Here is a 24,965-nt window from a genome sequence, read left to right as displayed (position 1 = left end):
AAGATCATGTCTTCCATTCATTCTGGTCCATTAAATGCCTTGTACAAAATAAATTTCCAGTGGAAAAAAAAATGTACTTATTTAAAACGTGACTCTTTCTTTGAAATATACTTTGTCAAAACAGTGTTCATGTGTTGGTGGGGGAATACAGGGGGAATACTTCATTATATTTCTCAAAATCAATGGTTTTGGGGGGAAGAAGGTTTTTTTTTTTTGCACGTGGATTTTTTTTCGAAACATTGGGAAAAAATACATTTTGGTCTATACATAAATATTGAAAGAAATATAGATTTATTGTTGTTTTACTTCCTAAAAATATCATTTGTAATCGTTTTTAAATGATTTTTTTTAATCTAGGGCTTTTTTTTCCTGAAAAAAGACAAATACTTATCAACCTTCTAACAGTAATAATTATTAGAATGATATTAAAGAGAATTAAATTAGAAATAAATTAATAATCGTAATCAGTCTTTAAATATCCTGACATGTGATCACATAAATTTATCTAACTTAATCGTATATCATAAAGATCATAAAAATACATGAAGCAAACAAGACTTTTTTACTTCACTAAATGTAAGGAAAGACAAACTCACGAACAAAAAAAAAAAAGTAAACAAAATAAGGTCACTGGTGAGCTTTTAGTATTCGGATTTTTTGTTCTGATTTATGTTGGTCAAGCCCTCATTTCTGCATTTTGAGCACGTCGCTCTCTTATTTTTGCTCTTGAACTCATTACTATACTGTTGACTTTGCTAATGACATTCCTCGCTAATGGCCCGATTGTATTCAAGATGTGTGTGTGTGTGTGTGTGTGTGTGTGTGTGTGTGTGTGTGTGTGTGTGTATTGGAGCGCCAAAGCTCTTTGAGTTTGATTGACGTGGCCGGGACCCTCCTCGGGGGGCGTCGCCTCCTCTCGCTTAGCCTATAAAAGACTGTAGCCCGCCCACCGAGCGACACATCGCGCACCCTAACGAACACACACTCGCACACGCTAGAACTCAAGAAGCGGGAGCTCGCAGGCATGACTCGATGCGGTTCTCGGGTGGACTGAGGCGCGTCCATCCGGCCATGTCCCGGGGCGCGCTGTTCCTGTGCCTCTTCACGCTGGCCGTTCACCGCTCGCGTTGCTGGGGCGCCAAACCCCTGCAGTGTCAGGAGATCTCGGTGCCCATGTGCAAGGGCATCGGCTACAACCACACTTACATGCCCAACCAGTTCCACCACGACACACAGGACGAAGCCGGCCTGGAAGTGCACCAGTTCCTGGCGCTCGTGGAGATCAAGTGCTCGGCGGACCTGCGCTTCTTCCTGTGCAGCATGTACACGCCCATCTGCCTGGAGGACTACAAGAAGCCCCTGCCGCCTTGCCGGAGCGTTTGCGAGCGCGCGCGAGCAGGATGCGCGCCCCTCATGAGGCAGTTCGGCTTCCCCTGGCCGGACCGCATGAGGTGCGAGCTGCTCCCGGAGCAGGGCCAGCAGGACCGATTGTGCATGGACTACAACCAGGACCCGAGTCAGAGCACCGGGGCGTCCACCGGCGCCGGCGTGGCCACGAGCGCCGCGCCGCCCACCAAGCGCCCGCCTCTCAAGCCCTGGAAGAAGGGGGGCTACAAGCACCACACGCCGCTCGTGGTGCAGGCGGCGGCCCCGGCGCCCAAGTGCCCGCCGCCGGCCGACTGCGCCGCGTCCGCGTCCTGCCACAGCCCTTTCTTCAGCGCCGAGGAGCGCGCCTTTACCGCCTTCTGGATCGGTCTGTGGGCGGCGCTGTGCTTCGCGTCCACGCTGATCACCGTGGCCACCTTCCTGGTCGACATGGAGCGCTTCAAGTACCCCGAGCGGCCCATCATCTTCTTAGCCGCCTGCTACCTGTGCGTATCGGCCGGCTACCTGCTGCGGCTAGCGGCGGGTCACGAGAGGGTGGCGTGCACGCGCCAGCACGGCGTCGAGCACGCGCAGCAGGCGAGCGCCGGCCCCGCGCTCTGCACGCTGGTATTCCTCCTCGTTTACTTTTTCGGCATGGCCGCCTCCATCTGGTGGGTCATCCTGTCCCTGGCTTGGTTCCTCGCCGCCGCGCTCAAGTGGGGCAACGAGGCCATCGCGGGCTACGCGTCCTACTTCCACCTGGCCGCCTGGCTCCTCCCCAGCATGAAAACCATCGCCGCGCTGGCGCTCGGATCCGTGGACGGGGACCCGGTGGCAGGCATCTGCTACGTGGGCAACCGCAACCTAGACAACCTGCGCGGCTTCGTCCTTGCCCCCCTCGTGGTCTACCTGCTGGTGGGCTCCATGTTTCTGCTGGCCGGCTTCGTGTCTCTCTTCCGCATTCGGCGCGTCATCCGTCGCCAGGGTGGCGGTGGCGCGGCCAAGGCGGACAAACTGCAGCGGCTCATGGTTCGGATCGGGGTGTTCACGGTGCTTTACACGGTACCGGCCGCCGTCATCGCGGCGTGCTACTTCTATGAGCAGCACAACCGGCAAGCGTGGGAAGCGGGCTACAGATGCGGGTGTCCCCCCTCCTCCGGCGACGGCGCCGACGCTCGCCCCCCGCGGCCGGACTACGCCGTGTTCATGCTCAAGTACTTCATGGGGCTGCTGGGGGGCATCACGTCCGGCGTGTGGGTGTGGTCCGGGAAAACCCTGGATTCGTGGAGGACGTGGTGCACGCGATGCTGTTGGAAGAGCAAGACGTCGTCGGCGGGAGGGGGGTCCATGTACAGCGACGTCAGCACCGGCCTCACCTGGAGGTCCGGGACCGGGAGCTTGGTGTCGTTTCCCAAGCAGGTGCCTCTGTCCCGGGTGTGAGGTGGTGGGACGCTCACTGAGGGGACACCGACCTGCTTTTTCGTCCTGATTACGCCATCGAGGTCACTCGGGTCCACATTGCCTTAAAACGGACTCATTACGGGTTTGCATCGCGCATAAATGGGGGTATTTATCTAATTATAATGTACAGATCATGTAATTATGTATAATTGTCACTTTGATAGAAGAGTTTATTTTGAATAAACAAAAACATTTGAATTGAAGTTTGATCCAGACTTCTGCTCATTTTCATAGACTGTAGAATGGTTGACCATCATATTCGATATGCTTGCAAGATAATGACGATTATGTTCACTTGCGATTGACAGGTGTTAATGTCACTTTTAGTTTATTATGGTGATTCAAAAATAAGACTAATTTCAAGTCCATTATATCTAACATCGTGAAATGTATTTGACAGTGCTCATCAAACTACGAATTGTGAGCTTTAAAAAGCACAAGTTATTGGATCTGGTGGTGTAAGAAGTGGCCAGTGACTCTTTTTAGTTTCATTAAAATATTAAAAGTGGTCCGAAATCAGTCACTTCAGAGAGACAGCAAAAGTCACCTCAACGTTTTGTTTCCAAGTTATTTCACAAATAACCGAAACAAACTGCACTTTTTTTTATGACTGATCTAACGCTGTCGTCTCAAGTCTTTAAATATCTTCCTACCTGTTAACCTCAAATGGCAAATACGTACTTTATAATTGTCATACATGTTGAAAATCCATTTAAAAACTTAAAACGTGTAAAGACAATATTGCAAGATGAAGCTGAAATGATGTTGTGCTTCCATCTAGTGGTCAAAATGTGAACAACATGTGCTCCAGTACTACAGTGTCACATATGTTGCACGACGACCTTCTCTCGTCTATTGAACAATAACTTCAGTATTACCAGATTTAGATTCCAGTTCACAAAATCAGGACAGACTTTTCAGAAAATTCTCAGTCGGGTATTGTTTCAAGACAGAAGAGTGACAAAAAGGCAAAAAAAAAACCGACACAATCAAAGCTTTAATACGGTGTACACACACGCAGGCAACGGACACACAACTCTCATGCACAGTAGTTTTCACGCGTCGTGACATATTAGCAGCAACAAAGACAAAACAAGAAGAAGATAAAGTTACATGTGTAGTGCGCCATACAGTACATCATTCGGAGTGCATATTTCAGTGATATATAGATATATATTCCAATCTGCAATAAATTAGAGTAACAGCTTGTGATTTTCAATTTGTGTGTGTGTGTGTGTGTGTGTGTGTGTGTGTGTGTGTGTGTGTGTGTGTGTGTGTGTGTAGAATGCGCCTAAGTTAGCAACAGCCAATGAGACGCTCAGATGGCAGTTGAGGGGTCGCCCTCTTTGGCCCGGAAGCGGCCAACGTGCTCCAACTGACCCGAGTCGGACACGTCGTAACTCGTCTTGTATTTGGCCAGGATCTTCATCAGGGGGCGGAGCTTCAGCCACCACTGCTCCTTGGGGATCCGGTGTCTGAAACAGCAAGTAACTGTATTTATTTCCTGTTTGACGGATCAGGCAGTGGGCAAATGTACTCTTTGATGGCCTCTTCAAATCTAAAATGGCTGCATAGTGTGGGTCTCATGACTACCAAATTTCACGTTGACAAATGAAACTGGTTTGGGAGGATGAATTAAAAAAAAAAAAAAACAATTCATCAAGAACCCCTGTGGCCAAAATGCCTAAAATGGCCACTTTGAACCACAATAGCAGACTTCTTGTGTGTTTTCCAATATGGTTTCTTGACTTTAAAAAAAAAATGTCCACCCATGACAGACTTGTCTACCAAATTTCACGGTGGTTCATCAAACTACCATTGAGGCTGATTTCTCAATTATAGTTCATTTCAAGGAGAAGTTAATGTATTAAGAACCCCATCAAAAATTGTCTTGAGTCTTTTCAGGCATGGCTTCTGGAGACTTTTTTGTGGGTCTACTCATGACAGTCTTGCCAACCAAATTTCATGTTGATTAGTGAAACATGCTTCAGGGGTTGAATTTAAAAAAAAAAAAATTGTGGTTGACTTACCAGTAGGATCCCTCACAATATGACAAGTAAAGTTTCTTACTCAAAGTCGGTCTCCTGTTTGAGCTGCGCCACAGGCTGGAAGACCATCGCACGGCGTCTCATGCCCAGCAGACAGGCGCTGTCCTCGGAGTTGGCGAATACTCGGCCTGTGTGTCGAAAGATTAAACAATATATGAAGTGTTTGAGTTTCAAACTTGCTGCTAAGACATCCGCTCCGCCTTTTACCTCCTTTGTAAGACTCCTTCATGGTCTTGGTGAGCCACTGGACTGCTTTAGCCGCCACTTTGGTGCCAAAGTTTCTGTCAAATGGAGACGGAGCGCCACCCTGTGGATCATTCAAGAACATTTAGTGTGTGCGTGTGTGTCTGTGTGTGCGCAGTAGACATAGACTACCACGCACCCCTATTTGAGTGCCAGATTTTGGGATTAAAAAAAATTGAGACCGAGAAAAATAATTAAAAAACACTTTTTCACGATTGAAAAAAAAAAATCAATATTTTCAATATTTGAAGTAGAAAGAAACAACTGAAATAATGAAGTTGTACAAGTACGCTGGCCCCCTTAGAATTAATTAACCCATCACATACACACTCAAGTCAGCACGCACGTGCCACCATCTAAAGTGCCTCTGATTAACCTCCAAATTAAGTTCAGATGTTCTAGTAGGCTTTTTTTTTAAATGACTATTTTTACTTTCAATTGAGATGGACACATTCACTGTGGAAAATATTTCATCATTATGCCGATGATGATGACTATGATTATCATCCATCTTGCTTTTATTTATTTATTTATTTATTTTAATCACAAAAGTCTGCCATTTGTACACGGGTGTGTAGACTTTTTATATCCGCTGTACGTGTGCTGTACCTGCTGCATGTGCCCCAAAATATTCTTCCTGCAGTCAAACACTCCTCGACCTTCCTCAGAGTAAAGCTGGTAGATGAAGTCAGTGGTGAAGTTTTCATTGCAGTTCTCGTTCCTACACACACACACACACACACACACACACACACACACACACACACACACACACACACACACACACACACACACACACACACGCGTGCATTTTAAGGTGCTCCCCTTAAATGTCCCAACAGGAAAGGTGCACCTACTTCTCTCGCAGCCCTCACCTAAGCACCAGACCTCTCTGGATGGTGGTCTTCATCTTTTCCGTCAGATGTTCCACGTTACCCTAAAAAAGAACAACAACCAGTTTGGCGAAGCAACATGAAATTTGGTTGGTCCGCCTATCACGAGTAGACCCACAAATGGTAATTTGCGGCATTCCCAAGGGTGCTTCTAATTCTTTGAAAATTCATCCCCCAGAGCCGGTTTGACTCAACAGCATGACATTTGTGGGGCATGTCAATCATGAGTTGACTCACCAGTAAGACTTAAGAAGCTTTGCCAGAATAGACACTGCAAGTCTTGCACATTGTTTCGAAGTGGGCATTTTAAAGTCATTTCCAGCTGTTCCACCATATTGTTTTTTTCCAACTGCTACCCAATTTTTAATGTTTTTTTTTTAATGAGTGACTATAGAACACGTGAGCTCCACCGGGACCTACCTGCAGGTCTCGGATGTCAATGGGTTCCTCGTAGATGTAGACGGTGTCAGCGCCCGCCGCCAGCCCGCCCACAGTGGCCAAGTAACCGCAGTAGCCCCCCATAGTCTCGATGATGAAGACCCTCCGCTTGGTACCGCTGGCCGACTGCTTAATGCGGTCGCATGTCTGCCAACAACCAAAGAATTCATTTTTCAAAAGTGACAGGGAGCCAAGTCAAGTGGACGAAATGTGGGGCGGGGGTCATTCTACCTGGTGAATTTCAAAAATAAAACTTCATTTGTGCATAGAAATTAAAGTGACATTTTTTTTTTACCTGTTGCGACCCATGCGAACAGTCGAGCCCAGTTACCATGGCGACATCACATCAACAAAACACCAACAAGTCACAGCAGGCAACGGTCGGAAGTTGCGACGTTACCTCCACAAGGGCGTTGAGGGAGGTGTCGGCGCCGATGCTGAGGTCGGTGCCGGGCACGTTGTTGCTAATGGTGGCGGGCAGCATGCACAGCGGCACGCAAAACTCCTCAAAGTGCTCGCGAGCCTCATACAGCTGCAGGACGGACTCCAGGGCCTGACGGACGCCCGCGTGACTTATTATACTTCTTGTCTGTTTCGATTTGTGAGGCACTTTGTGGCATACTGGTGCCAGTTTATTTTGTGTGTGTGTGTGTGTGTGTGTGTGTGTGTTTTCTTGATTATCTTTGTGGCCTAATCATGTGCGTGTTCATGTCTTTCAATCTCTGAGTGGCATGATCATGCGTACCTTCTTGTTCTTGCTATCTTGGTGTGGCACAATAGCGTGTTGTAACATTTTGGCTAGCCCACACACGCGGTGTGCGATTGTGGTTGCGTGTGTGTCTTTATGTTTGCATTGGCTCTCTCCGCTTGACAAGTGAGCTGACGTCCTATTGGCTGAAACTGCTGGGAGCACCGGGTCAGGACGGGGGTGATGGCATCTGTCAACACGTGACCTGATAACAACACGCTCCCGTTTTAGCTAGACTGCATGGAAGCCATTCCTTAAACGTTGCATTCCCGCCACATGCACGCCCACACGTTGAAGTACACGACAACCTCCATCCCGCACACTTGTTCTTTGTCTGCTGTTGACCAAACAGTGAATCCAAGGTCACAAGAACACAACAGTGGATGCGACACATTTACCTGAGGTTAGCTTGATGCCACTTGCTCACTTTTGAATTCAATTTAACCCTTTCACGCACCCTGTAACCTGATAACATCATAAGCTGTCCACTGTAGTAACCGTTGTCCCCGAAAGGGTTAAATGACCTTTTTGGCTCTTTTTGTTCTGGGGTCACTGATTTAGCCAAAAGAAGACCCTGCCAAGCAGGCGTAATACTTCTTTGGCAGTTCCAATCAGATCCGATTCGTTCCAGGAGCTGCGTTTTGTTTACATGACATCTTTACATCTCAGCATTTACGAATGCTGGTGTTGAAACTAGAAACACTGCAGCAGCTTCACTTTCTTTGCCATTGTTATCATGCAGTTGTTTTAACTAGTCCAACAAAAAAAAAGAAATAAAAATCATGGTGTCTGCAGCTCTTACATTTGAATAGAAGCAACGCTTATGGAAAAGTACAACATTTGATTTCTCTAATACTTAAAATGACCGACTAAGATTTGTCTTTGAATTAATATTAACCCTTTCAGGGACGGCGGTTACTACAGTGGGCAGCTTATCAGGTTATCTGGTTACTGTGTGCATGAAAGGGTGAAAAATACATCGCAAAACTACAACACTGGACAAATTGTTATTGTAAAAAATGAAGTTCTCTTTTTTTTTCTTCTTCTTCATTGGCCAGCAGGAAAAGCTGCCAGAATGTCAGTCCAGTCGATGAGAAATTAGGATGTATAAGGGATCTTAAGTTAGTCAAAGGCTGCTGGTTTCAAGCCAAAGTCATTTTGGGGGTTGAACGGAATACCGATCGAGTAGTCTCTGAGTCCACCGAGTGATGACGGACAAATCCACGCGGTGGGAACAGTTTTGAACTGCTGCGGCGCCTGTTGTGAGCTGTCAATCATCAAGCTAGACAGCTGTCGCGTCGAGCCCGACACACACATGCACATGCACACGCATACGTACGTGCACACATGCACGTGCACGACCATCCCGACTTACATCCGTGATGGCGTTGAGCGCCGTATCGGAACCGATGCTAAGGTCTGAGCCCGGTATATTGTTGGATACCGTGGCGGGGACCATCACCATAGGCACGCACAGCTCGCCATATTTGTCCCGTGCCGCCGAAAGTTCCAGCAATCCCATGTAGGCCTGCAACGGTGACAGCCGGCATCCCGTTGGTTGTTCGGAGCGAGGGGGCGGGGCCAACGACAGGTCCATTTGCGTGGACAAAGAAGATGAAGGCGGTGACGTTTACAACTGCAGGCTCATTTATGCTCTAACCCACTTCTGGACTGAGTTTTTAGGTTTGTTTAAATGTTAGACTTGTTTTGGGAGACTTTTTTTTGTGGCTGTCTTCCTGATGTGCATAAAATATCATGATGCCAAGTGAATTTTCTTCAGGAGCTGCGTTTTCAAAAGAATTCCAATCAAGCCCGACAATGGCCCTAAATGACAGACTTCCTGTGACTATTTGGTTCCTAAAGGATTTTTTGTGGGTCCACTTCTGTGATAGACATGCCTACCAAATTTCTTCTTGCCAAGTAAAACTGATTTGCGGGGGCTGAATTTTCAAATCATTTTTGGAGCACGATCAAGAGTCATCAAATTTCACTGAGAGAGCAACGAGAAAATGCTTGCAATATGTCCATGTTATTTGGGATTACATATGACAATTTGAATTTTTGGTATCATGGTTGACATGCTTGATTTGCATTTGTGGACCACATAAAATGATGTGGCGGGCCAGATCTGGCCCCCGGGCCTTGACTTTGATATCTGCGGTTTAGCATGAATGAGTTTTAAGTGGAATTTGAAGATAAACGCCAAAGATGAGGTCACAGAAAGTTCCAGAAGAAACCAAACACAGTTAGCAGCTAAGCTACGCTATCAAAAGGGCTAAAAACAACAATGATAGCATTGGCTAGCTTAGCTTGCGACCTAAACGTCATCCACCTGAAAGACAAACCAGCTACCGAGTAGCGTCTTCATTCCCTTCAACAAGCAAATCATAGAGGGGGTGGCGTGCAACGATGGGAGGAGCCAAGGGGTAGAGAGCCAATCACAATACACACACACACACAAACACAAAACACCCAAAAAAGAGAAGGTTGGACTTCTGTCTTGAAATCATATTCCTAGCTTGAAAGCCGAACGCTAGCGTTCAAACCCGAAATGGAAAATCTAGTTTGAAGCTCAAACTTGAATTTGAAACCCAGTCCCTTGCGTGAAACCCACATTTGAAACTACCCATGTCTTGAAACTGAAAAGTGAAACCTTTAAACCTTGTTCGGAACCCACATTTGAAAGCCGAAACTTGTTTTAAAACCCTAACCCCAATTTGAAACCGCAACCCCTTACTTGAAGCCATCTTGAAACGCTATTTTGAAAACCTAACTTAAACTTGAACCCTGTCTTGAAAAACCTCACTTTGATATCCTAACCTTTATTTGAAACCTTAAAATCCTACTCCTGTCCATTTGAATGTTTGAATTGAAACGCAGCGAGATCATGCGATATTGTTGTGTGATTGTCATTCACGACAAGTCAAAGAAGAAGAACAACAATGCAGAAATATGTCAAATGAGCAAACGTCTCATAGCAGATCATCTTCTTTAGCATTGTTCTTAGCATTAGCTTTGTGCAAGCATCTTTTTTTTTCTTTTTTGGCGTGGAGTGGCGTTACCTCAAATCCGCCGATGACGAGCAACGCGTTGATGTTGTGGAGCGCCATCTGTTGGGCGATCTGCTCCAGATGTTTCCCGGGAAGTGTTCTGCATCAGAAAGTGGAGCAAAAATCCACTTTATAACATCTCAACATGGTAGATGAACCCACTCAAACTCGTTTTTTTTTTCTTCAAACTGTGACGACGTCTACCTTTTGGTGCCGAGCAGCGAGCCTCCTTGTCCCGTCCAGCCTCCGACGTCGCCCCACTTGATCTCCTTGATCTGATTAAGGTGCGTGCAAATCAATGACAAAAGCAAATCAATCAATAAGATCGCAATTGTTTTTTTTTTTTTTTTTTTTTTTTGAAAACTTAACCCTACATTCAAACCTTATTTTGAAAGTTGAATCTTATGTGAACTTGAAACACTTAATTAAGGCTTGAAATCTCAAATTTGAAACTTTAAACTTGCCTTGAAACTGGCTTAAAACCCTAAACCTTTCTTTGGTACCCTAACCGTGTCTTGAAAGCCTAATCTTGGCGTCAAACCCACATTTGAAACCCTAACCCTTGTTTGAAAGCCAAATTTGAAACGGTAAGCCTTTTTTAAAACACACATTGGAAAGTGTAACCCTTGTTTGAAACCCTAATTGTGATTCTCCAAATTATTTAAAAAAAATAATAATTTCATTATTCATTATCTCATCTGATTCGTTGACATGACGATTCCAAGCTGGGACGTATTATGACACCGCGATGGCGTCCGTGCTCTTCTGCTTATCTGAACTTCTGGCGCCATTTGTCACGCTGACCTGTGAGGAATGTCTCTTCCGCCGGGGTTGAATTTAGCTGCTGCTCATTAGCTCGCATGCTAGCACGCTAAGTTTAAAGCTCTGACCCCGGGTGGGCTTCGCAGTGCAGAAAGTGAGGAAGAAAGACCGCCAGTCGGGTGACGGCTTCGCTTTTGCTTGAGTTCCGGACTGCCGCATTAAACTTTTGCTAGGCATGTCGATCATGAGTGGACCCACAAAAAAAATCTCAAGAAAGCCATCGTCGAAAAGACATCGTAAGCCTGCATTTTGATTTGAAGTAACAATTTTAGTCTCATTTAGATCATTTCCAGGGTTCCTTTGAATGTTTAGAAAATTCAAGCCCTGAAGCCAGTTCGCAAATTTGACTTGCCAACATGAAGGTTGGGAAGCAAATTTATCAAGAGTAGACCTAAAAAATAAAAAAAATTAAAAATTCCAAGCTGTCATTTGTGCCATTGGGGCAGGCTTTGATGACAAAACCGAAAATCCTTCTTAAGTCAACGCTCCCCATCGGAAGTCTGAAAATGAAAGTTTTCCAGTTTAGCCCGACCTGACTCCACATCTTCCAATCTCTTACCTGACCCTTGTAGAATCCCTCGAAGCCGTCGCTCACCGCAAACATTTTGTGGCCTTCGGTAATGCCCACCCGGACGGCAGAGCGCACGGCGGCGTTCATCCCGGCGGCGGGCGCCCCGACGTTCAACACGGCCACGTTGAAGGAGCTCTGAAAAACAACAATACGGGTACTTGTCGTTTTTCAGATCATGAAAAAGGCCAGATTTGGAATTGTCTATGCTGACCATTCCAACTTTAACTCGGATCAGAACCAGGCCCGCATGTCCTGATCCGGGCATGCAATCGTCTGCATGCTGCCACAAGATGCAACCAAGCAGCAGAGATTCCAAAACTGTCACTCAAAAGCGCACGCCTCGAGTACACACACATCCGATGTGTGGTCGAGGCCCATTTTGGCACTCACGTACGATATGATGGTGTTTCTCATCGCGCAAACCAGACCCCCAAACATCTTCGCGAGGGGCCCGAGCGCAAAGCAAAAGAAAACGTGAAAAAAGGAAAGCGTCCAGACAAAACTGTGTCAAGCGTGTGAGAGCACAGCCGGCTAGCAGCGATTGCTAACGTGCGCGTCTTTGCATGTCTGTCATTTACCATGCAAAGACAAAAAACACGGACTCGGCAGCATTGAGCACGTCCGACCGATTGTGTTGTTATACAGCGGAGCCGCCAAAACGGAAGCGAAAGATATCGTAAATAAAACGACTCACCTAACTCAAGCAATTGCTACAATTTGGAATTTTAGTGAAATTTGTATGTTTTCTTTGGTTATCGTCATCATTTGGTTCGCTTTTGTGATGGCATAAAAACAACAACAACAACAAGACAACGTTAAGACAAAGATATAAACAAAAAAGAACAACACAAAACTAAGACAAACTCAACACAACACAAAAATGTGAGAAAACAACACATAAATAAAATAACAAAAAATACACGAAAAGAAAACTACAAAACAAACAATGAGGGAAAAAATGAAAAATGGGACAGAAGGATTAAAAAAAATTTTTTTTTTTTTTTTTTTTTACTTTGGAGGTTCCACTGTATTTATATCAGCTCAAATTGAAACGATAAAACTTGAGGTTCTAAGTGTCTGGAAAAAAAAAAAAGCCCCGCCCCTCCTTCCTCATTGGCCCCGTTAGTGTTACAAACAGCGCCCATAATGCACCTGTGTAGGAAGTACCTTGATGGGCTAACATTAAAAGGTGTCACAGTGGCTGAAGGGGAAACACATTACGTTTCACTTGTTATGTTTTTCAAGATATCGTCCACATTTTAAGCCACGATCATGAAGTATGCATGCTTACATGTGGAAGCTCCGAGTCAGCCTTGCGGTTGCAGAGAAGTCGGTAGGTGCTCAGGTTGTTCTCAAAGCTCCTACAAATTGAAGACAGACGCGCAAAAAGAAAAACATTCAATCGTGGACGCAAAATAGAAGTCAGGATGCATGAAATCCGAAATCATGTGTTTAATGTCATTCCCGTGAGCAAACATTTTCGGAAGGCCTTTTTCTAGCAAGAAAATAGCACTCGCTATTAAAAAACAAAATGACAGAAGGAATGTTATGAAGTTGAAGTTATTGGCACACTTTTTACTCCAATTCAATGGACATTGTACTGCTGGTGTGTGTTTCTTGATGACGAGGGGGGGGGGCAGTGTGTGTATGTGTGTGTGTGTGGTGGCCACAAAAGTTGTCTGAGGCTCCTTCTCGTGGCAGTTGACATATTTTCTATTAATCATAAGTGATAATAAAAAAAAGAAATACCTGCCACGCAGTCTGACTGCATCCTCAAACTTCTTTTCGTCCATAGCCTTGTGCACTTCCTGTGTCTGAACACACACACACACACGCACGCACGCACGTTTCACTTTGGCTTGACATTACTATTACTGTATGGAAAATATCCCCTTACGCATTGACGCATCAGAAAAATTGTGTATGATGTGAAGGACCAGTTTGAAAAATTGATTGGAAGTGGATCGGAAATGAATGAATGAATGAAAAATGAATGATTGTATCTTCATTGTAACATATTGTCATTGAACTGAGCCTAACTCAGGGACTGTTGACTAATAAAAATAATATTTTCAAATCCACTTATCCTCACAAGGGTCCCGGACATGCTGGAACCTATCCCAGCTTTCTTCTGGCAGTAGGCGAGGGGATGCCCTGAACTGGTTGCCAGGTAATCTCACACAGAGGAACAGTCATCCGGGCTCGCACTGACACCAAGGGACCATTTAGAGTGTTTCATGAACCTGCCATGCATGTTTTTGAAATGTGGGAGGAAACCAGAGTACCCGGAGAAAACCCACGCAGGCACGGGAAGAACATGCACAACTCCACACATGAACGCCGGAGCTGGAATCGGACCCTGCACCTCTGCACTGCGAGGCCGACATGCTAATCAGTCGACTACCGTGCTGCACGTTCTGTACCGTATTTCTAAAAACTGTGTTTCCAATCGGATTTCAGCAAACTGGGTTGCGATTGTTTTCGCTTTTTCATCAAATGTGATCGAATCACGTATCTAATCTCACCGGGAATGAGATGACATATTTAAATTGTTCGGGAATGGCATCACGTCATATGGTCGCATTCTGCGTGTCTTCTTCCAAGTTGATATCGTGCCACGTTCAGCATGTGAGGCACGTGCCGTTGCCATGTGGATGATGTCATCGAGTGGCCACAGAGCCCGATGGGGCATGGGCCGGTCCTCTTACCATCTGCACGCACTCCATGAGGGGCAAGCGCACGGCCTGGTTGCCCACAAGCGACACCACGCAGGCTGGTGTGCCGGGAGAGGCCTCCAGCAAGGCCAGCACCGCCTCCACGCCCATACGACTGGCCTGTAGGGGGCGGTCAAAGGTCACGCGTTTGGCATTTAGCATAAAAACCTGAACCTTGATTTTTTTTTTTTTCTTGTGACAAGAGCAAAGCATCTTACCAGGATCCTGTCGAAGGCGGATGGGGTTCCTCCCCGCTGCACGTGGCCCAGGATTGTCACCCTGGTATCGAAGCCCAGGTTGCGCACCACCAGCTGCCAGTCACACCAGCATATTGGCCGCGCGTTTGTCTACGCGTTCTAAATTTGTCGAGGACTTACGTCTTTGATGTAGTCGGGCGTGATGGGTTTGTTGTGGCAGTCGATGGCTCCTTCAGCCACGATGATGATGTTGAGTCTCTTTTTGTCAGCACGGTTCTACCATGAAACAGGAGACACAAGCCTTGAAGGCTGGTTTTTAGGTCATGCTCTGGTAAAATTCCAACGAGCCTGTCATCTGGCTCTGTGGTGCAATGGATAGCACGTTGGACTTCTAGGTTGCTGAGGAAGAAGCAATTCAAAGGTTGTGGGTTTGAGTCCCACCAGAGTCGATATTAAGATCAATTGTACTGAAAACATGAGGTCTTTTTCCAACTGCATTCTTGACATTTTAATTGTGGTATGGTAAAATTCCAACTAGGATGTCATCTGGCTCTGTGGCGCAATGGACAGCGCGTTGGACTTCTAAGTTGCTCAGTAAAGGGGCAATTCAAAGGTTGTGGGTTCGAGTCCCACCAGAGTCGACTTTTAGATGATGTGTACTTCTTGCATGAAGTCTTTTTCAACTGCAATCTTGGCATTGTTAGGTTGTGGTACGCAAAATTCCAGCTAGCATGTCATCTGGCTCTGTGGCGCAATGGATAGCGCCTTGGACTTCTAGGTGGCTCAGAACGAGGCAATTCAAAGGTTGTGGGTTCGAGTCCCACCAGAGTCGACTTTTAGATGATGTGTACTTCTTGCATGAAGTCTTTTTCAACTGCAATCTTGGCATTGTTAGGTTGTGGTACGCAAAATTCCAGCTAGCATGTCATCTGGCTCTGTGGCGCAATGGATAGCGCCTTGGACTTCTAGGTGGCTCAGAACGAGGCAATTCAAAGGTTGTGGGTTCGAGTCCCACCAGAGTCGATTTTAAGATGATTTGTACTTCGAGCATGAAGTCTTTTTCAAATGCAATCTTGGCAATGGTTGGTTGTGGTGTGGTAAAATTCCAGCGAGCATGTTATCTGGCTAGGTGGCGCAATGGATAGCGCCGTGGACTTCTAAGTTGCTGAGAAAGAGGCAATTCAAAGGTTGTGGATTCAATTCCCACCAAAGTTGACTTTTAGATGATTTGTACTTCAAACATGAAGCCTTTGTCAAATCCAATCTTGGCATTTTGTGGTATGGTAAAATTCCAACGATCATGTCATCTGGCTCTGTGGCGCAATGGATAGCGCGTTGGACTTCTAGGTGGCTCAGAAAGAAGCAATTCAAAGGTTGTGGGTTCGAGTCCCACCAGAGTTGACTTTAAGATGATTTGTACTTCGAGCGTGAAGTCTTTGTCCAACTGCAATCTTGGCATTGTTCGGTTGTGGGAGGATAAAATTCCAACGAGCATCTCGTCAAGCTTTGTGGCGCAATGGATAGCAAGTTGGACTTTCAGGTTGCTCAGAAAGAGGCATTTCAAAGGTTGTGATGCCCAAAACGCCTTACTATACATGGTCATTTTTTTCGGCCCAAAATGCTTAACTATACATGGTCATTTTTTTCGGCCCAAAATGCCTTTCGATACATGGTCGTTTTTTTCGGCCCAAAACGCCTTACTATACATGGTCATTTTTTTCGGCCAAAAACGCCTTACTATATATGGTCATTTTTTTCGGCCCAAAACGCCTTACTATACATGGTCATTTTTTTCGGCCAAAAACGCCTTACTATATATGGTCATTTTTTTCGGCCCAAAACGCCTTACTATACATGGTCATTTTTTTCGGCCAAAAACGCCTTACTATATATGGTCATTTTTTTCGGCCCAAAACGCCTTACTATACATGGTCATTTTTTTCGGCCAAAAACGCCTTACTATATATGGTCATTTTTTTCGGCCCAAAACGCCTTACTATACATGGTCATTTTTTTCGGCCAAAAACGCCTTACTATATATGGTCATTTTTTTCGGCCCAAAACGCCTTACTATACATGGTCATTTTTTTCGGCCAAAAACGCCTTACTATATATGGTCATTTTTTTCGGCCCAAAACGCCTTACTATACATGGTCATTTTTTTCGGCCAAAAACGCCTTACTATATATGGTCATTTTTTTCGGCCCAAAACGCCTTACTATACATGGTCATTTTTTTCGGCCAAAAACGCCTTACTATATATGGTCATTTTTTTCGGCCCAAAACGCCTTACTATACATGGTCATTTTTTTCGGCCAAAAACGCCTTACTATATATGGTCATTTTTTTCGGCCCAAAACGCCTTACTATACATGGTCATTTTTTTCGGCCAAAAACGCCTTACTATATATGGTCATTTTTTTCGGCCCAAAACGCCTTACTATACATGGTCATTTTTTTCGGCCAAAAACGCCTTACTATATATGGTCATTTTTTTCGGCCCAAAACGCCTTACTATACATGGTCATTTTTTTCGGCCAAAAACGCCTTACTATATATGGTCATTTTTTTCGGCCCAAAACGCCTTACTATACATGGTCATTTTTTTCGGCCAAAAACGCCTTACTATATATGGTCATTTTTTTCGGCCCAAAACGCCTTACTATACATGGTCATTTTTTTCGGCCAAAAACGCCTTACTATATATGGTCATTTTTTTCGGCCCAAAACGCCTTACTATACATGGTCATTTTTTTCGGCCAAAAACGCCTTACTATATATGGTCATTTTTTTCGGCCCAAAACGCCTTACTATACATGGTCATTTTTTTCGGCCAAAAACGCCTTACTATATATGGTCATTTTTTTCGGCCCAAAACGCCTTACTATACATGGTCATTTTTTTCGGCCAAAAACGCCTTACTATATATGGTCATTTTTTTCGGCCCAAAACGCCTTACTATACATGGTCATTTTTTTCGGCCAAAAACGCCTTACTATATATGGTCATTTTTTTCGGCCCAAAACGCCTTACTATACATGGTCATTTTTTTCGGCCAAAAACGCCTTACTATATATGGTCATTTTTTTCGGCCCAAAACGCCTTACTATACATGGTCATTTTTTTCGGCCAAAAACGCCTTACTATATATGGTCATTTTTTTCGGCCCAAAACGCCTTACTATACATGGTCATTTTTTTCGGCCAAAAACGCCTTACTATATATGGTCATTTTTTTCGGCCCAAAACGCCTTACTATACATGGTCATTTTTTTCGGCCAAAAACGCCTTACTATATATGGTCATTTTTTTCGGCCCAAAACGCCTTACTATACATGGTCATTTTTTTCGGCCAAAAACGCCTTACTATATATGGTCATTTTTTTCGGCCCAAAACGCCTTACTATACATGGTCATTTTTTTCGGCCAAAAACGCCTTACTATATATGGTCATTTTTTTCGGCCCAAAACGCCTTACTATACATGGTCATTTTTTTCGGCCAAAAACGCCTTACTATATATGGTCATTTTTTTCGGCCCAAAACGCCTTACTATACATGGTCATTTTTTTCGGCCAAAAACGCCTTACTATATATGGTCATTTTTTTCGGCCCAAAACGCCTTACTATACATGGTCATTTTTTTCGGCCAAAAACGCCTTACTATATATGGTCATTTTTTTCGGCCCAAAACGCCTTACTATACATGGTCATTTTTTTCGGCCAAAAACGCCTTACTATATATGGTCATTTTTTTCGGCCCAAAACGCCTTACTATACATGGTCATTTTTTTCGGCCAAAAACGCCTTACTATATATGGTCATTTTTTTCGGCCCAAAACGCCTTACTATACATGGTCATTTTTTTCGGCCAAAAACGCCTTACTATATATGGTCATTTTTTTCGGCCCAAAACGCCTTACTATACATGGTCATTTTTTTCGGCCAAAAACGCCTTACTATATATGGTCATTTTTTTCGGCCCAAAACGCCTTACTATACATGGTCATTTTTTTCGGCCAAAAACGCCTTACTATATATGGTCATTTTTTTCGGCCCAAAACGCCTTACTATACATGGTCATTTTTTTCGGCCAAAAACGCCTTACTATATATGGTCATTTTTTTCGGCCCAAAACGCCTTACTATACATGGTCATTTTTTTCGGCCAAAAACGCCTTACTATATATGGTCATTTTTTTCGGCCCAAAACGCCTTACTATACATGGTCATTTTTTTCGGCCAAAAACGCCTTACTATATATGGTCATTTTTTTCGGCCCAAAACGCCTTACTATACATGGTCATTTTTTTCGGCCAAAAACGCCTTACTATATATGGTCATTTTTTTCGGCCCAAAACGCCTTACTATACATGGTCATTTTTTTCGGCCAAAAACGCCTTACTATATATGGTCATTTTTTTCGGCCCAAAACGCCTTACTATACATGGTCGTTTTTTTCGGCCAAAAACGCCTTTGTATACGTGGTCGTTTTTTTGCCCAAAAACGCCTATACATGGTCGTTTTTTGGGGTGATAAAACCGCCTTACTAAACATGGTCGTTTTTTTTTTGGCCCAAAACGCCTTACTATACATGGTAATTTTTTTTCGGCCCAAAATGCGTCCCTATACATGCTCTTTTTTTTCAGCAAAAAACACCTTACAATAGTGATCACGTGATCATCATCGGAACTGAACGTAGATGGCGGGAAAAGCAGAGCGGGAACCGGGAATGCATGTAGCCCGACAGCGGGATTTGAGGGGAAGAGCACCAGACGCATTTTCCAACAAAACTATTAATTGGAAGGGTGGGGAAAATGACATACACAAATGCAATGAACACCAAGGGTTAATTTTACAGGAGTTGTATTGATTTTAGAAGCTTTCCCTTAAAATTAAGGACAATTAAGAACATAATTTTACAACTTCTTCTTTTTAATGGATTTTTACGAACTTTAAGGACCCGTGGGAACCCAGTTCTAACGGCACTTTTCGATTGTGGTGTGGTAACTTTTTAAGCAGGGTACCCTGATGTCCTGTGTGTGCTTTACCTCAGACAGCTTCTGGCACATGTTTTCCTCCCAGCCGTCTTCAGGAGGCATTTCAGGAAAAAACACCCAGTCTGCCCCGCAGGCCAGAGCGCTGACCAATGCCAAGTATCTACACCCACCAAATAATTAGATGTGATATGGCCACTCCGCACCAGTTGTCATCTGCCCTGTGTAAGCACGTACCCGCAGTGGCGACCCATCACCTCCAGCACGAATGTCCTCTGGTGGCTAAACCCAAGGTGCAAAGTCAAAGGAGCGAGTCAAGTGACCAAAGGGCAACAAGATGGCAGCCAAGCGTGCGTTTGCGGCGGACCTCTGAGCAGTGGTCATAATGGCGTCCACCACCTCGATGATGCGGTGCAGCGCCGAGTCAGTTCCGATGGTCATGTCGGTGCCGCAGAAGTCATTGTCGATGGAGCCTACCATGCCCACGATGTGCAGGGCCGAGTTGCTGCGCGCCGCCTCCTCGCTGATTGCTCCTGCCACAGCAACATTCGTATGATTAGCATCCATCCATCCATCTTCTAATCTGCTTTATCCTCACAAGGGTCGCCAGGGCATGCTGGACCCTATCCCAGCTGTCTTTGGCCAGTAGGCAGGGGGGCACCCTGAACTGGTTGCCAGGGCAATTACAGGGCACACGGAGACAAACAACCATCATCACATTCACAATTAGGGACACTTTAGAGTGTTCCATTAAATTGCCATGCATGTTTTTGAAATGTGGGAGGAAATCGGAGTACCTGAAGAAAACCCACGCAGTCATAAGGAGAACATGCAAATGCCACACAGGAAGGCCAGAGCCGGAATCGAACCCTGCACCTCTGCACTGTGAGGCAGACGTGCTAACCACTTGAGCACTGTGAACTCTTTATGCTGTTGTTTTTGCATTGCAGTCACCTTTAACTTGTTGAAGAGTGCTTGCTTTGCATGCGACTAGTAGTGGGATCCATGCCCACATTCTCCATGTGGTTGACCTTGTCCTTGGCATACAATACTCTCCCTTTTCAGTCACATTTCAACTAGTGTCACCACCTACCTTTTTTGTAGTAGTTAGTATTAGAGCAAAAAACGGATGGATGCCCACATTCTCCAAATGGTTGCTGTTGTTCTTAAGCACCAGTAAAGGCCTGACTCACCCTTCTGCAGTAGCTCGTCCAGAAGACCGCTCCACTCCTCCCGGAAGAGATTGGCCCCGGTCAGGCTTCCGTCACCACCAATGACACAAAGGTTGGTGATGCTCTTCTGCACCAAGTTGAGGGCCGCCTGCAGGCGGCCCTCGCGGGTGCGGAAGGCTTTGCAGCGAGCGCTGCCGATCACCGTGCCGCCCTGCAAGAAGAGGGGGGGCGGGAGTGGGTGCACCCGTGGCCAAAGGTCAAGAGGACGCATTTTCTACGTAGCTGGTTACGGCCATGTGACAGCTGTGTTGCGCTCACCACTTGCAACATGCTGGAGACACTTTCCCATGACGCCTCCTTGATGTTATCGCCGCCATCCACCATGCCCTGGTAACCCTGTGGGACACCACAATTGTCAATTTCAACATTATTTTTATTGTCACTGTTACTTTTTTTTTTTTTACTTGGAAAAAAAATTTCACAATCAACTTTTTTTCACTGTCACATTTTTAAAAATCATTGTACTTGTACACATAGTATTCCAGTGGGTAAATGTGGATCAGATCATAACAGGCATAACAATAGCGCATCTGACTCAAGATCAGGTTGCGTGTTCAAATCACATCAGGGTCAAGGAAGACCTTTCTTCTAAAAAATGTCAACATGAGAGATCATTTAGTCCTAAAGTGGCTTGCGACCTTAGAGGACTTGTGTTCGATTCCACTGAAAAAAAGGTCAGATGAAATTTGGACACCGGGATGTTGTTCATCTTCATTAGCAATGAAAAGTGAACCTCCTTGGGGGATTTAATCATGTTGGATGCCGGTCCTGATTTTGTTGGTCTGGATAATCAAATCACTGCATTGAGTCAGCAGAAACACTAACATACTTAAAACATTTATTTTGTGAAAAAGAAATGCTACGTGCCCGCCAAAGTAAAAGTGGAGTCCAAGCAAGAGGAAGAGGAGGCAAGCAAGTGCGTGTCTGGAGTCTCATGGGAGGAAAAAGTGGAGTCAGCTTGGATCAGGACATTGATCCAATTAGCAATTCAATCAACGTTCAAACCAGGACGGCTCTTAAGACTCAACACTTCACTCGCTACTCGGGCCCCTTTTCACATCTTTTTTTCATTTTCCATCTTGTCCAAACAGGTTCGCTTATTTTACAATAAATTCTCATGCTCACTTTTTCACAATAGCACTTTCTTACATTTTAACAATGCGATTCTTCACATTTTCATCACCGTTTCCACATTTTTAACAATGTCATGGGGTTTATTTTCTCAGATTTTTAAAAAATGATATAACTTCTCTTTGTGCCATGTCATTTTATTCAGTGCGTCATTTCCTCCCCACTTTTTAAATGTGATCATCTTGTTGTTACTTTACATCTCACACTACGACTGTGTTCTGTTGTGTTTCTGTCTGACCTCATGTATAAAGTAGACTTTGGCTCCCACGTAAATTCCCATGCGGACCACAGCCCGGACCGCTGCATTCATCCCTAAAGGAACAAGCAGACAATATAAAAATAATGAAGGATAAAATCACGCACACATTGGATTAGCAGATTAAGAATTGACATTTATTTAATATTGTGTCGTACTATGTGTGTGTGTGTGTGTGTGTGTGTGTGTGTGTGTGTGTGTGTGTGTGTGTGTGCGCGCGGTCCCTTTCCTCGGACACTTGCTGCTTCTCACGTAGGCGCTGCGTCGCTTTCCTTTTCCAGAGCGCGCGTTAAGGGTCCTACACGGCGCCGCCAGAAAACGTTTGCCTTCAGCGTAAAAGGCCAGCTATGCCAAGACTAACATCTCATCTCTTATTTTGAAAGTTACATAACGGAAAATAGTGTATTTGACGGTGACAAATGACATTCACGACTCATTCTCCGCGCGTGTGTGACATGAATTCTTAACAGGTACAGAAAAGACGTCGACATTTGTTCAAAATTAAAAAAAAGGATTGACTATTTTAACGTTTATTTTGTGCGCAAGTGCAAATCAGTTTCCTCATCTACGAACGGATTTAATATATATTTTTTATTATAAATACCACTTAGTGATGTAGACGTATACAAACTCGTTACATGTGTGTGTGTGTGTGTGTGTGTGTGTGTGTGTGTGTGTGTGTGTGTGCTAACAATGCTATTGTATAGCCTCCCAATAAAACACTACGTATTAAAAACCACTGCAATGCTCACGAACGTTGAACACTTATATTTATCGATAGTGAAAAAAGAATCCGATTAATTATTAATTTTAATAAGTGTACTCAGTCTGAGGCTTTTTTTTTTTTTGGTGCAGTCTTACACACCTACTTCCACCATTTACTTGCTGCACAGATGACATGGTTCCATTACCTTGTCCTAATCATGTGGACGTAAGCTTCTTCTTCGATGTGATTTAGTGGCAACACCAAAGAAACCCCACATCTCCAAACGAACATCTGTACATCTGTTGCTGTAATGGGGGGCGGTTACCAAGGTGACGAAAATTTCCTATTAATGGAAAAGTATGTCGCTTCGATGTAACGAGAAAATACAACATGAGTGATTATAAAAAGATTGCGGTCCAATAAAGAGGGGAAAAGATATGATTAATAAAGAGGATGAAGGAGTGCCCCCCCCCCTACCGCCGCCCCACAAATTTGGAGATGCGGCGGCACTGTCCGATAATGGAAGCCGGGAAACGCGTTTCTCACCTTGGGCATCTCCGCCACTGGTAAGCACCGCGATGGACTTTCCATGGCCGGACAAGTTCTCAAAGAGTTTGCGGGTGTCTTGTCGCTTGGGGGCCGACATGACTTCGTTGGACTCCTTCCTGCTCGAGATGTCCTCCTCCTCTTGTTGGTCTCCCGCAGGTTGTGGACAGCAGTGACTACCGGATGGAGCGGGCAAGCGGGACCGACTGCAGTGGGTGCCGCCCACTTTTTCAAAGCTACAACTTCAGTTAAGATGGCTCACCAAGCCTTTGCGAGGCAACCCAAGAACAAATGGAGAGAAGCAAGGAAATCGAGTCCAAATGCAATTCACACGCGTGTGAGTAGCAGTCATAAACGTGATTTTACAACTATTCATTCATGTTTATGTTTATGCGAGATTTGATGTGTCCGAGGAAGAAAATCCGAGTAATAATTTTTGCCTCTTTCCCGTGTTCTAACCTGCCGGAGATCCTCTTGGCCAATGACGGCAGGGCTTGTGCGTGAGTGACACTTATGCTAGCCAATGGACGTCAACGTCTTTTTTATGTGTGTGGTGTGTGCGAGTTTGTGAGTGTGCGCACGTATGCGCGATGTGTGATTGTGACAGGAAGTATAGCCAATGGGCTTCTAGATCCTAACTTTGGGCCAATTGTTTGAAAAAATAGTGTGGATTATAGTTTTGACTTGTTGAAAAGTTTCAAAATGAGTTTTAAAGCATGTGCAAAGCAGACATGTGCCTTGTGTGAGGTCGAGAATCTCGGGCCATTGTGAGCATTTGGCAGAAGGCCAGCTGAGCGCCATTGTTTGTTGTAACACAAAGAAGGAGAAAAGACGACTGTCGTGTCCCAATCACGCGTTCATGACGAACAGAATCAAAAATTCAAGTCAAGTTGACTCAGAAGGAAGTTGTGAGTGTGTCGTATCGCTCGAGTGGCAGGTGGGAACACATTTGGCAACGATGTGGCTTTGTGATTGGACAGGAAGGTTGCGCAGAGGTCATACAATACTGGAACACATTCAAGTGCCTCTGTGACCAACAGAAGTCACTGAAAAACTTCATGTTCCCCGTATGCTTTATTACAAATAGTAACTACTTAAAATAATTGAAAATAAAATAAAATCACGACATAGAAGACAATTCTAGCACATTCAGAAACAATAGTTGTGTTATTGGGTAAGACTCCTCCTGAAGGCCCACTTTCATTTTGTACACAAAGATGATGTAATCAGGATGCAAGCACACTGTTGAAGTAGAAACAACGGCGAAGAACTTTAATAAGTATACAAGCCAACTCGCTGTAAAAAAGTGCGCAAATAACTTTAAAAAGCTAACGGTGCCAGATGGAAAGCAAGTTTGCGATCTAATGGGATTACAGAGTGGCAAGAAGATGTAACCAAGTGGCCTGATGTTTAATGGAGAAACCTACAAGTGTTGACACTCGAGAGACTACGTCTGAGTCAACAGAAAGGAGAACAACTTGCCTAAAGTTCACTCAACTTATATGGCAGAGTGAGTAATGGAGCCAACTAGTCTGCTAATTTGTTTTGCC

The 24,965-nt window shown here is 44.7% G+C and overlaps 2 protein-coding genes and 5 non-coding genes across 12 annotated transcripts; 6 read left to right on the top strand and 1 right to left on the bottom strand.

The window, feature by feature from the left end:
* The first annotated feature begins 837 nt into the window (after positions 1-837).
* On the top strand, positions 838-3,029 carry LOC109518923 (frizzled-8-like). The gene has a single exon (XM_019875107.1). It carries the CDS (start codon positions 1,033-1,035, stop codon positions 2,803-2,805), a length of 1,773 nt encoding a protein of 590 aa, XP_019730666.1. The 5' UTR covers positions 838-1,032; the 3' UTR covers positions 2,806-3,029.
* A 775-nt stretch (positions 3,030-3,804) lies between these two features.
* Positions 3,805-23,649, bottom strand: LOC109518922 (ATP-dependent 6-phosphofructokinase, platelet type-like). Of its 6 annotated transcripts, none has more exons than XM_019875101.1 (22): positions 23,416-23,649; positions 22,146-22,219; positions 21,035-21,112; positions 20,738-20,927; positions 19,912-20,077; positions 19,782-19,826; positions 19,599-19,707; positions 14,731-14,826; positions 14,572-14,664; positions 14,348-14,473; positions 13,389-13,453; positions 12,923-13,000; positions 11,628-11,772; positions 10,451-10,521; positions 10,259-10,346; positions 8,572-8,724; positions 6,431-6,595; positions 5,993-6,054; positions 5,727-5,838; positions 5,082-5,181; positions 4,897-5,002; positions 3,805-4,301 (listed from the first exon to the last, which is right to left on the bottom strand). In XM_019875101.1, the coding sequence occupies exons 1-22, from the start codon at positions 23,513-23,515 to the stop codon at positions 4,145-4,147; spliced, it is 2,379 nt and encodes a 792-aa protein (XP_019730660.1). In that variant the 5' UTR covers positions 23,516-23,649; the 3' UTR covers positions 3,805-4,144. The 6 variants fall into 6 exon arrangements, with proteins under 6 accessions (XP_019730660.1, XP_019730663.1, XP_019730659.1 ...); XM_019875104.1 differs by having other exon boundaries at positions 11,628-11,774; positions 12,931-13,000; positions 23,416-23,648; XM_019875100.1 differs by lacking the exon at positions 8,572-8,724 and adding an exon at positions 6,849-7,001 and having other exon boundaries at positions 3,807-4,301; positions 23,416-23,647.
* trnar-ucu (transfer RNA arginine (anticodon UCU)) lies at positions 14,908-14,999 on the top strand. Its single transcript is given in 2 exon segments — positions 14,908-14,944; positions 14,964-14,999. It is a non-coding gene; the product is annotated as a tRNA-Arg (tRNA).
* trnar-ucu (transfer RNA arginine (anticodon UCU)) lies at positions 15,099-15,191 on the top strand. The gene is made up of 2 exons: positions 15,099-15,135; positions 15,156-15,191. It is a non-coding gene; the product is annotated as a tRNA-Arg (tRNA).
* trnar-ucu (transfer RNA arginine (anticodon UCU)) lies at positions 15,291-15,382 on the top strand. The gene is given in 2 exon segments: positions 15,291-15,327; positions 15,347-15,382. It is a non-coding gene; the product is annotated as a tRNA-Arg (tRNA).
* trnar-ucu (transfer RNA arginine (anticodon UCU)) lies at positions 15,482-15,573 on the top strand. Its single transcript is given in 2 exon segments — positions 15,482-15,518; positions 15,538-15,573. It is a non-coding gene; the product is annotated as a tRNA-Arg (tRNA).
* On the top strand, positions 15,860-15,951 carry trnar-ucu (transfer RNA arginine (anticodon UCU)). Its single transcript is given in 2 exon segments — positions 15,860-15,896; positions 15,916-15,951. It is a non-coding gene; the product is annotated as a tRNA-Arg (tRNA).
* Positions 23,650-24,965: the final 1,316 nt, after the last annotated feature.

This window comes from Hippocampus comes, unplaced genomic scaffold, assembly GCF_001891065.2.
Source record: "Hippocampus comes isolate QL1 unplaced genomic scaffold, H_comes_QL1_v1.1 scaffold20, whole genome shotgun sequence".
Classification (NCBI taxonomy): Eukaryota; Metazoa; Chordata; class Actinopteri; order Syngnathiformes; family Syngnathidae; genus Hippocampus; species Hippocampus comes.
This window is presented reverse-complemented; position numbering and strand designations above follow the sequence as displayed.

Bases quoted from the DNA above. Each gene is read 5' to 3' on its own strand.
- LOC109518923 (XM_019875107.1), top strand. From the start codon at position 1,033: ATGCGGTTCTCGGGTGGACTGAGGCGCGTCCATCCGGCCATGTCCCGG.
- LOC109518922 (XM_019875101.1), bottom strand. From the start codon at position 23,515: ATGTCGGCCCCCAAGCGACAAGACACCCGCAAACTCTTTGAGAACTTG. The intron at 21,113-22,145 runs GTCAGACAGAAA...GGTGTCCCACAG, and splicing joins AAGTCTACTTTATACATGAG to GGTTACCAGGGCATGGTGGA. The intron at 5,182-5,726 runs GTACAGCACACG...AATGATCCACAG, and splicing joins TTTTGGGGCACATGCAGCAG to GGTGGCGCTCCGTCTCCATT.